This window comes from Dermacentor silvarum, chromosome 9, assembly GCF_013339745.2.
Source record: "Dermacentor silvarum isolate Dsil-2018 chromosome 9, BIME_Dsil_1.4, whole genome shotgun sequence".
Classification (NCBI taxonomy): domain Eukaryota; kingdom Metazoa; phylum Arthropoda; class Arachnida; order Ixodida; family Ixodidae; genus Dermacentor; species Dermacentor silvarum.
Genome location: NC_051162.1, coordinates 28,184,544 through 28,197,050, shown reverse-complemented (window position 1 = coordinate 28,197,050; position 12,507 = coordinate 28,184,544). Strand labels below are relative to the sequence as shown.

Below are 12,507 nucleotides of genomic sequence, written 5' to 3'. Positions count from 1 at the left end.
AGGGTCGTTGCATCCGAGCTAAACAGCCTGCTCAGGCTCCCAGAGACTTACACCTAGGGAGAACAGTCGGAAACCTAACGATAAGCCAATTTGAAGCATGTTGGCTGCTTCGCAGGTGAATACGAACTTCGCGGCCAAGTACAGCCGCACAAACCTACAGTGGGCCACCGTTTGTACCATGCACATGAAATCTTTGGGAATGCCTGCGCCAATTTCGGCAGCTACACACCCTAGAGAGCAAACAGCTGTTAGTCTACAGGCCCGTGTGCGTTTGTCGACAAAGGAAAACTCTGCAAACATATAATTGCAAGCCCGCACTACAGCGCTACTACAAAATAAAAGGAATGTTAGTGCATATACTACCATTACCTCTGCATGTTTACCGATTTAGTATGAATGTAAAGGAAAAATTCGCATCTAGAGAACTAGCAACCTACTACAAAGGAAACACGTACTGCTTCTTGGTGCTTCGAAAGAAAAAACCTCGTCAGTTGAAGAACATATAATATTTCTGAATCTTCCACCTTGTCAATCTCTAAAAAATTTTACCTTTTATTCATCAAACTGGGCTGTGTTGTACAATAACTGGCTGTGAGTGGGAAAATTGTTTCACGACGAGAAACTATAGTAATGGCTTGTTTAGCACAAAGGATATAAACTCCTGAACTTGAGTAGGGCGTATACAGGGAATTATCATTAAATTTAATTTTGTGTTTGGGTAAGAGCACGAATTAGCAAATGGACATGCGGCTTGTATCTCTCTCGTTTCAGATACTTTTGCTCGTTGCTCTTGCACCCGTTGCGAACATGACATTCATCCGAAGCCCAGCGCGATTTCTTGTCCCCATATCACCAATTCTTACGGTAAGACAACCATCGTCATCGAACGCGGCCTCCATTAATCTGCACAGTGCATGTCATGCTGCAGTTTATAATCAGCAATTATTGCCCTGCTAAATTATACGGTCATGTTTTCTTATTCATCTTTTTGACTGGTTGCTGTCCACTCTTAGCCACGTTTCTTTTGCGAGGGAGATAGTTAGGAAAAAGCCGTACACGTTATTGTATCCACATGTTTTCATAGTTCTTTTTGTCATACTTGACTTGAAGCGCAAAAAAAAAAACGGGAGCACGAGAAAGGAATACCAGACCGAACGAGCGCTAACCTCAAACTAAAGTTTATTCTTAGAAAACCACGCCAATTTTATCACTTAGAAGCAGTCGTGTTTCTACACAGTTTCACTTGGGAGAATTATTCTAGCATGTCTGTGCTCCGAGCTACCCTACTTCAAATTTTAATCGTCGTTCGCATGATTACGTATGCCTATGCCTCCGCCCTGTTGTCAGACTAAACGCCGCACGCAACAGCCGCGCCACATCATGGGGGAGCTTTGCCCCGATCCTTACTCTTTGAATGCGTAATCATGCGAACGACAATTAAAATTTGGAGTCGGATATCTCGGAGCACAGACATGCTACAAGAATTCTTCCGAGTGAAACTGTGTAGAAACACGACTGCGTCTAACTTTTGAATGCATAAATACGCACTTACTGCTGTTAATAAAAAATTAATCATTCAATTTTAGTTAATTCGGCTGCTGACAGCGATAATTATCATCTCACTTTGTGCACCCCTGGCCACATATCTTATTTGCACCGGTGGTCTTTGCGTGCCTCCCAGTGCCAAATTTTAAGAAAACAATAAAGCTGAATTTTGAACACCCTGTATATTGTGAACAAGGATCTGGTGGGGAAGCCGAAACATAAATATATTTTTAAACCATTTTGGTCGGTGTCTGGATCTCTTCCTTTCAAATATACTGGAGAAGTTTCATATGTTGGTTCGCGCGACCTGAAGTTCACACGTGTACAAATATAACTAGGTGCAACTTTCGTGAGCGTTAGCTTAATGACAATGTCGGGAACATTGATTGTAAACGTTCATGTTTGAAATAAAATGAGTGTAAAACCTGTGCGCAGTATTTTATTCTTTAATGCGCAGCGTTAGGCCAAAGCTCTCGCCGAAACAGGAGAATGGTCCCGCTATAAGACTTTGCTGTTTATTAGAATGAAATGGCGGTGTTGAGCATGCAATGTATCCCATGAAACGCTAACCTGCAGTGGTCGAAGCTGAAGGCGTGTCTTCCTACAGGCGTCAGCCGCCGCTGTCAACCAGGGTCGGCTACTTGTGCGACCGCAGTGGCTGCGCCGAGCCACATACGCCCTGTGCGAGTCGCCGCTGCGCTACGTCTGTGCGCTGCCAACTTTCTTCCTCTTCGGCGTCAACCTCAACCAGCTCAACCAGGTACGCATGCAATTGGGATGAAAGGAGCTACTTGCTACTGCGCACATTGGATTTGTACTGCCAGCATATGCGGTATTGTGGGAAGAAAAGACTCGCGCGCGCTAAGCAGCGCTTGAAAAAACGCTTAACCTTGCTCTCGGCCGCGCAACGCTTGAAACAGCGAAGCTGGGCGATCGTAACCCAGCATTTCCCGGAAGTGCGCGCGAACTTTTCATCTTATTACTAATGATGATGATAATTTCTTTTCGTGCGTCTCGGACTTACGGCCGTCACTGCGCGTTGCACAGCGTAGCTTGCAACACCGACACCGGGTTCCAATGCCGACACCGCGTTCCAGGAGACCCGCTCCGTGAATGCGTCTCTCTCCCTCTCGCTCTCATAGCGCGCAAAACCTCTTCACCTCGCGGAGCACGAGCGTACGAACGCGCCAGCTGTGGACGAAAACGACGACGCTCGAACGCGATCATATGGTTCGCATAAATGCATGTTCGGCAAGCGTGGCTTTATACCCAAGTGGTTATGAAGCTCGCTTTGGGGCCGGTGGTACGCAGGTTCGAATCCCACCTCGGCAAGAAAGTTTATTTTATTTTCTTTCTTAATAGTTTCTTGTTATGAACCACAAATTACGGCTGGCTTAAACAGCTTCGCTCTTAAAATAAAATGCGAGAGAGGGTTAACACGGCGAGTTACTCGTGTTGGAGCATATAAACATGATTGCAAAAAACAAAAATGCCTAACGTGGCTATGATTTTCATCGGCTGCATGGGAGCCCGTTGTCAGGCTGCCTGTAAATATGCTTCCCTATGGCGGTGCATGGCGGAAAACTATTTATTCAAAAGCTGTTTCTAAACTGTGAACTCAGTAAAGCTGTATATTTAGGTGGTGCGAACGTATCCCAGCGTCTGACTTTTCCATTCACTTTAAGAGGAAGCTTTAGCTTGGGCCCACCGCCGATGCCGCCCATTGAAATGCATGTAAAACGCAGGAAGGCCTTTCTGAGATAACCACTAGTCCGATTTTAATGAAATTTGATGCATTTGAGCAAGAAAGCTAAATTCTAGTGACTGTTAGAAGCGCAATTTCGACTTGGGGCTGAAATGTCTTTATAGGAATTTAAAAACATTGGTTACATGAAAAAATTAGAAGCACAAAGTTTACAAACTTTGCACCTAGAACAGATATCGCAGGTCTGTAAACTGCGTCCATTAGAGCATCCAAAGCGGACAAATTTGATATGCCAATTTATGTCTTACAGCAATTTCCTACATTGTTTACAAGCATTTTGCAAAAGTTGTGCTCACAAATTAGTGGTCTATGAGAGCCATGGATAGTATATCATTTTTGTGCGCTTTAGATGTATACTATTAGGTGCAGTTTACAGAATTGTGATATCATTTTTATTGCTGAGTTACAGGGTTGTAAAGCTGATAGTTTCGTTTTCTGAACGTTTGCGATTTTCTCCCATTTTTATTAAAAGATTGACAACCTAAATAGAAATTTCGCCACCAACAGCCACTTAATTTTACCTTTTCCTTTTATATGCAACAAACGTCATCAAACTTTGTGCAGTGCTTGCAGGGAAAAACGATTTCTCCTTTCCCATGTTCTTACATGGGAGGCCCCGAGCAAAAGCTTCCTCTTAACGTTGCGCAATGTTCTCTCTTTCCTGCCGTGTGTCAAGCAATCATTCGAAGGGAGGCGAATGGCGGTTCTTATTTCAAGCTAGAAAAATGACGATGCGACATTGCTGTGAAGAAACAATACGTCAACGAATTCGTTAGGCTTTGTGCTGGCGGATCGCTTTTATCTGGGATGCACACCGGATTTCTTTTGGGCCTAAACTACGTCGTTTCTATAAAGAGATTGTATTCATGAGAGGCATGAGAAAGGACGTTGTAGACGAGTAAGAAGTCCAGATGGTGCGCTAAGCGTCCCGGACCAAAGCTCTTACTTGTGAAAAGGCGCGAGGCGGTAAACAAGTTGGGCTATCGACGGATAGCTTGGTTTTATGGATTTCTCTGTGATTATTTCGTAAAAATATAAACTAATAACTGATTAGCTAAGCGATCTGCACTGGTGGTAGTTCGAAAGTACGTAGCGGACGTCGAGTGTGCGTACTTGATGTGTGTTGGCACGAAAGCTGTACTCTCACGAACTGGTGTGCCTTATTCAAACGACAGGGGTGTCGATTTAGGCTCACAAAAGAGTCGAGTTTCATGACAAACATGGTTGAGCGCAGGGAAACACTAGGACGAATTAAGGACAAAGAAGCGCCTTTGCGTCCAATGTGCCTTCATTTGTCCACGTGTTTCTTGCGCTCAATAACCTTTAGGCTAAATCAGGCTGGTCGGTTTATTGATCCTACGTGACATGGGTCTACCCACTACGGCAGATAAGCCATGAATCAGGTTATTGCTCAATTTTAATTGGTGCAAAGAACATCAAGCAACGAAAAAGGCCTGGCGCACAAATGCGCACACCCAAATTGTGCTTCCGGTCTTTTCCATTGTCCCATGTTTCTTCCGCCATTTAAAATTATGCATCGAAACCAAGTTGCGCAGTCCTCTGTTTCATTCATGGTGATTGCCCATAAGATAGGCTTTAAAGTTTCTTTATGCAGTTTAGTTTCAGACTGCTTGTGTAGTTAAACACGCTACATTCACCATATTTCGGAGAATCTGTTATTCACTGGATGTGCGTTCTTTCTTTTCTTCTCACCAGTCACGGTTGCCGGTCTACACTAGTCAACTACCCTCGGGTGCTTCCAAGCGCAACGTCGAACAGTTCGCACAGGTTGGTGCAAAGACTCATAAGTTGGCTCATATCTTATGTGGGATGAATGTGCGATAAACTTAAAACGCCAGCATCCGCAGTGAATTCCCGATGTGGAACTGAGAGAAAGAGTAATTTTCTGTGCAACACAGAGAAACATATTAAAGTGTTTAGTCTTGAAGGATCGAGAAGCCGTGCTCACTTAGCGCAATCTAAAAAGAGAATCAAAGTTTGAGCTATGCCATGTTACTATTTAGAAACGCACTTGACCATACAGTAAATATCTTTCAAGGAAGACGAAGGAGGTGCACAGGAATACCGCAATACCGTGCCGCTAATACAGGAAAACTGCAGGCTAAAACTCTCCTTTCTTTAAGGTGAAGTCTTCTTGGCCTACTTCAGACGGATTTGGCGTATCTGAGATTTGGGTATCTTGCAACCACTTCTAGAAATAAACAGCCGGTTAGGTTACTTGTAAATGTTGTATGAACATGAAAATCGTATTATTTACGATACTTCGCCATGCCGAGAATACGTAGCAATAGTCAGTAACGAATGATATAATGAAAAGCGAGTGTACCTTGCCGTAAACGCGGTGGAATTTGAGTCTCTGACTACCTGTCGCCTTCTGCCATGTCACCACCAACTACCATCTAACAATGTCGCGCCCTCCACCAGATGGCCTGGAGTGTCCGAGTTAAAGCCAAAGGACCATTTTGTCCCCGCCACGGTTCAAAGAGGATGCCAATAGACACCTAAGGCATCATCTAGGTAGCTCGCTTCGCACGCGTCGCCGTGCACCGCAGGACGAAGGGCGCGTGCATCGAGCTGGGTTGGAGAAGCGCATCTGAGTGCGCATGCGCACTGTAATTGTTTAGTGTGCGGAGGCGAAAGTGGCACACCGGCCTTAGTGATTTCTACTCAGTGGCAGGCCTTGAAACCTAGCGCGACGCGGTATGTCTGTGTGTGTGAATGATAGTTATACTCCAGCGTTAGCGCGGCGCAGTTCCGATACGCCAGTGAAAAGTGGACCATCTGGGGCAGTATCCATGACCTACAGCGTTCGGCACGCATTTGGAGCGACCGGGGCGGGAATAGAACATGACTTATCTCACGTTGAAGTGGCTAGACCAGAGTGCATCGCGCGCTAGCTTGGTGGTCCGGCCGTATGGAGGCCTACAGTTTACGTGCGCTAAAGAGAGGGTTGTGAGTTTGCGCCTTGCCAAACGAAAGCGCGCTCGCCCACTCGCACTTGTGCGAATGCGCTGAGGCAACAGCTGATCGCCGCTCTGCGGCGGGTCAGGTTCAACGCGCCAACTATACAGGGGCAAATCTTCAGCGATTCTTGGCTGCTGCCTGGCACGCCAGGCTATAAATTGCCCCGGATGGATTCGTAACGTCGACATCTCGCTGCCTCGAAAGACAGCTGTCGACACCGAAGAGAGGAAAAGCAAGCGCACTGAGGCTGCGCGCGTTTGACGGACCACTGAGAGTGCCGACATGCCTTGAGCACGGGCAAACCACGCCAGGACTGCGAAAGCTCATGAGGCCCGTGCAAAATGCGTGATTTGTATCGTACCCGCCAGGAGCCGCTGGACGTCAAGCAGCCTTGGCTCGAACCGGTCGCCTAAGGACCAAAACAAACTGGAGCAAACATTCGGAACTAGATGAGGCATCTGTATGCTGCAGCAAAGATCCGGAGACCACTTAGCACATCCTAATGGCATGTGAAGGGATTCACCCAGGGAGAACAGTAGGTAACGTACACCTTCCACAAGTGCTTGGGTTTAAAGTGGATGGAAGCATCAACCGGTCAGCAGTCGAGATAAGCAAGAGACGTTTACAGTATTGGTGGAAAAAAAAGCAGGGAAGAGATTGATATGACCTAATTTGATTTCTTACAGTCATGGGCAAGGTAGATATTGAGAAAAAAAACAGTTTAATTAAATGTATACAAAAATGCTAGATACAAAAAAGAAAACATGTATACACGATTAAATCAAGCAGGGTAGCTGACTCTTCCTTTCTCCACCTCGTTTCAAAGTGGTATGCCATTAAATCACCATCATCGCCATCATCACCTTTGGAGGCCCTAGCGGAAGGGATTCGCCAAAGACAGGCGCGTGGCTGCTGAGATTTCTGAAGACTACAACGAACCTCTCCAATATTGCATGATAGCCAAGGGGACGCGATGGGCATCATCGTAATTGCACGTGAAATACCGTATGATTAAGATACGAATTGTGTACATAATAAACATGAGGAAAATGCAGAATAGAGACATATAATGAGCATTTGTTAATCGAATCAATTGAACAACCATGTACGTGGACCTTGTGTTGTTTAGTATAGACACTAAAGCTGCCATTTTTCCTTTTTTTATTGCGATAGAAAATATATGGACACTCCAGCGCATTTCTGCATCGCCGTGTTCGTGGTCATCGACGTCGCTGTGAAGTTCCGTATAAAGTCAAAACATGGTAACATCGTCGCCGTTCGCCGTGCGCTCTATGTGCCAGTGAAAGCTTGCGAGGCAATTAGTCAACTATCGCGGCTTAATCTCGCGCGCGCGAGTGAATATCGAAGAGAGGAGGAGCTCTTATCTCGCACGCTAGGCACGGGACCGGAGGCGGGGAAAGGGGGGGGGGGGGGGGGGCGTTTTACTATCGCGACGGCTGCTTACGTCGCGGCCGCGCGGGTGCCGTATCTTCAAAGCGATCTGCGACGTGGCAAAAGTGTGCGTCCACGCTGGCTTCATCTTCAAAGCGATCTGTCATGTGGAAAAAATGCAACTATACTAACGGACAACTTTCTGTGGCAGTGAGGGAAAGTTATGGGCGCGTGGATGCTGCACATTTGTTACCGCGCCAAGTAGTGCGGCAGCGTTTGACAGTGCTTTTGGTTGCTCGAAACAGACACTGAATTGACGCAGCTTCCACGTGCGATGGTTTCATCATCAGCCTATATTTATGTCCACTGCAGAACGAAAGCCTCTCCCTGCCATCTCCAATCACCCCTGTCTTGCGCTACCTGATTCCAACTTGCGCCTGCAAATTTCCGAACTTCATCACCCCACCAAGTTTTCTGCCATCCTCGACTGCGCTTCCCTTCTCTTGGTATCCATTCTGTAACTCTAATGGTCCACCGGTTATCCATCCTACGCATTACATGGCCTGGCCAGCTCCATTTCTTCCGCTTAATGTCAACTAGAATATCGGCTATCCCCGTTTGTTCTCTGATCCACACCGCTCTCTTCCTGTCTCTTAACGTTAGGCCTAACATTTTTCATTCCATCGCTCTTTGTGCGGTCCTTAACTTGTTCGCGAGCTTCTTTATTAACCTCCAAGTTTCTGCCACATATGTTAGCACCGGTAGAATGCAATGATTGTACACATTTCTTTTCAACGACAGTGGTAAGCTACCACTGAGGATTTAGTAATGCCTGCCGTATGCATTCCAACCCAATTTTATTCTTCTGTAAATTTCTTTCACATCATCAGGGTCCCGTGCGAGTAATTGATAAACGTACTCCTTTACAGTCTTTAGAGGCTTACTGGCGATCCTGAATTTTTGTTCTCTTGCCAGGCTATTGAACATTGTTTGTCTTCTGTATAATAATCTTCAACGCCACTCTTACACTTTCTCGGTTAAGGTCCTCAATAATTGGCTGTAATTCGTCCCCATTGTTGCTGAATAGGACAATGTCATCTACAAACCGAACGTTGCTGAGATATTCACAGTTGATCCTCACTCCTAAGCCTTCCCAGTCTAAGAGCTTGAATACTTCTTCTAAGCATGCAGTGAATAGCATTGGAGAGATTGTGTCTCCTTGTCTGACCCCTTTCTTGATAGGTATCTTTCTACTTTTCTTGTGGAGCACCAAGGTTGCTGTGCAATTTTTGTAGATATTTGCTACGATATTCATGTATGCCTCCTGTACTCCTTGATTACGCAATGCCTCTATGACTGTTCTTATCTCTACTGAATCAAATGATTTTTGATAATCTACGAATCTATTACTCTAATATCTATAATCTTACTCTATCTAATAATCTATTGTACTCCGCAGGTTTCTCTATTACCTGATTGAGGACATGGATATTATCCATCGTAGAGAGAGAGAGAGAGAATAAACTTTAATAAAAAGAACACGCGAGCGTAGGTAGCTCCTCCGCTCTGCAGTATCCATCGTAGACTATCCCTTCCTGAAGCCAGCCTGTTCTCTTGGCTGGCTGAAGTCAAGTGTTACCCTGATTCTATTGCAAATTACCTGGTGAATATTTTATACAATACTTCAAGCAAGCTAATGGGCCTATAATTCTTCAATTCTTTAACGTCTCCCTTCTTATGGATGCGTATAATGTTGGTGTTCTTCCAGCTTTCTGGCACACTTGAAGTCGTGAGACATTGCGTATAAAGGGCCGAAAACTTTTAAATCATGATATCGCCTCCATCTTTGAATTAATCGACTGTTATTCCATCTTATCCAGCAACTTTTCCCCTGGTCATGTCTTTCAAGGCTTTTCTAACTTCATCGCTAGTTATAGAAGGAGCCTCTGTATGCTGTTCATCAGTACTTCGAATGAAAGTAGTTTGGCGGCTCTGGGTATTTAACTGTTGCTAATAAGCTGTTTAATGTTTTCTCTTCCCCAGCCTAAAACAACGTGGACTAAAAGGTGGGACTCTTTTCTGAAGCGCTGTGCGCGCTTTGCCTCCGTAGCTTTCCCTTCATTGCCACAGAATGGTGTCCGCGAGTATAGTGCCGGTAGCTTCGTATGCGCCGTGCTTTCGACGTTTTGTTCACGTTGAAGCGCGTGACAGCGCGAAGGGGAATTCGCTAGCTGCTGCGGGACCGCGCCTCTCCACTACAGCGTTTTGACAGCGAGTTCCCGCGGTGATCGAGGAAGATGTGTTTATGTTTACCTGTGCACGCGTTACATCGCGCTTGTTAATATAGTTAGTAAGTGAATGTTTAGAAGCTTATGCGGCTGATAAAGCTACTATCCTTAGTTCGTATAGTTGTCAGCTAATTTGCTATCGTAAAGCTGCCGACTGTGGCTTGGAGTATCCTTTACGAAGGCTTTTGCTTATCGCATCGAAATGGATGACAGTATTGCCTGTGATACTTGCGGCAGCGAGGAAAACATCCAACATATCCTGTGTCATTGTCCCCGCATTGAGCAACAGAAAGCTGTAGCGGGAGTTTTTTATGTTGCTCAATGTCACAGTTGTTACCGATTCGTCGTCGGCGCGAAGTCGATCGACGGGGTAGACAAGCTGGTTGGTCGTTCCGTACTCGAGCGAACACAGTGAGCGAGTCAGAGCCGGGAGTAAAAAAAAAAGATAATTATCGGCTGATAAATATACACAAATTAATAAAATAAAATAATAAAAAACACAACACATACTAACACACGTGAACTTAATATAACACAATGATGAAGACAAATAGATACGAGCAATTAACAGTAGATATAAAAATGAAACAGTGCGAGGATCAAATACACAAGAATACACTTAACAGCATTTCACTAAAACAAAGTACAAAATAAATCAAAGTTCAAAAGAAAACAAATGCTGTCATACGCATGGCCGGGCAGCAGCAACAAGTCCATAAACCGTGAAGTCGGCGCGCAGAGCTTTCCCGAAGAATGCTGGCGGGCCGATCTTCTTGAGGTGGATGCGATGGCTGGGCTGGATTTCCCGGGACTCTAGATTTGACATCTTCTCCAAGCACGTTGAGCTAACTTGAGGCGAACTACCGTGAGCTTCGTTGCAGACGTTGGTTTGTCGTCTGGTACGTCAACAAGTTCTTCGGAGTTCCGACGTGGCCAGGCGGCCCAAGCGATACTGGAAGGCACTAGCCCCCCGACGGCTTCTCATCAGCGCATAGGTTCAGCTTCTAGACTAAATAGCAGGGCCTAAAACCTGCGCTTAAAGAGCCTCTCTTTTTCCTAGTTCCCTATGTAGGGGAAGTGCCGGTATGCAGAGTTCACCTAATTAATTCATGACTCCTCCCAAAAGTCTTGGCCGCGCCCCTTTCATCAGGGACGAAGGACGGTAGAATCCCCTCTCTCCAAGGTCGGGCCCCGGCACTGCCTGCACCACACGGACGCACACGCACACCTCTGGGTACGTTTTCTCGAAACGAGATGCCACCCCATGGGGCCACGACGTTTTTGACGCCCGTTAATCGGCGTCTCGCCTTCTCGAAATTGTATGCCACACAGGACACGACGTTTTTTGTTTTTTTGGCGGCCGCCAATCGGCGTGTTGATGTCTCGAGAGACTATGCTGCCCCGTGAGGACACGACGCTCTTTGGCGGCCGTTAATTGGCGTCAAAACCACTCGAAAACTCTCGAAAATATGCCGCTCCATCACACTCTACAATTTTCTCATTGACACTTTTAATCTGATCACAATATTTGAGAAGCTGATTAATTAAGTAAGATTAATGCTGTAATTAGGCGGAATACAAAAAAGAAGCTGAGTATCTTATAATAAGGGACAGCAAACAACATTACCTTGGTTCTGTCCAGCTACGCTGCATTCGCATATTTTAAAATCTTGGTACATGATAGTTGGGACACCGTGTATGAATGCCGCAAAACCTATGTTGTGTATGAAATCAAGCAGTGTTCCGTAACGAAAATTATCTAATAATGCCAAATGTACTAGCCGACGTGGCCGATTTGACTTGACGCAATTTTCTGCGGTAGCCCATAATAATTGCAAAGTGAACACCATGCGAAAAATACGCAATGTGCATTGTGCACTAGCCAGGGCTCATTGAACTACTCTTACAGCTTCTTTTTTTTTCATCTCATCTAGGCGTCATTGAGCAGAACAGCAGGGCCTGGACTGCCGAAGTTGCTGCATTTTAACAATTATTTTATGTGATGCAGACAATCATGAGTAACTTTTACAGCACAAACCTTTCTTAATGCAAAAGCATCAAATGGCTCTTGGCCTGTAGCAGCCAAAGACCTGTAGTTTCTAATTGGCTGCAACGCCACGTCACGTGCGCGCCTCGACGGGGCAGAGTGGGTGAAAGGGAACGTTTGCTGCCGTGCTGGGGCGCGAGGTGTGGCGTGAGTGGCGATGGCATTTCCGCGACATCACGTAACCCTCGCCCTTGCAATCTCGCAAGCCAGTGTTATGCGCATTTATATGGCGTTCCTTAGCCGCGCAAGCTCTCACCAGCGTTCTAACTTCACCTCGGTAACTGCTATAAAGACATCATTGTATAAAAAACAAACAGAATAAATCAGAAAGGTAAAACATTGGTGGTAGCGAGCTTCGAACCTACGACCCCACGCTCACAAGGCCGGGTGTCTCACCCATTGGGCTAAACCAGAGCCTCCTAGATGACAGGGCTGTGCACTCTGCTTTATGACGTCATGCTACTTGGACCGAAATTTCCATCTCC

The 12,507-nt window shown here is 45.7% G+C and overlaps 1 protein-coding gene across 1 annotated transcript in view; it reads left to right on the top strand.

The window, feature by feature from the left end:
- The window catches only part of LOC119463508 (lipase 3), a 32,996-nt gene that overhangs the window by 17,310 nt on the left and 3,179 nt on the right, over nt 1–12,507 (top strand). Inside the window, exons 5-6 of the mRNA XM_049655248.1 lie at nt 2,153–2,305; nt 5,027–5,098. Coding sequence (XP_049511205.1) covers nt 2,153–2,305; nt 5,027–5,098 — 225 coding nt within the window. The remainder of the gene's footprint in view (nt 1–2,152; nt 2,306–5,026; nt 5,099–12,507) is intronic.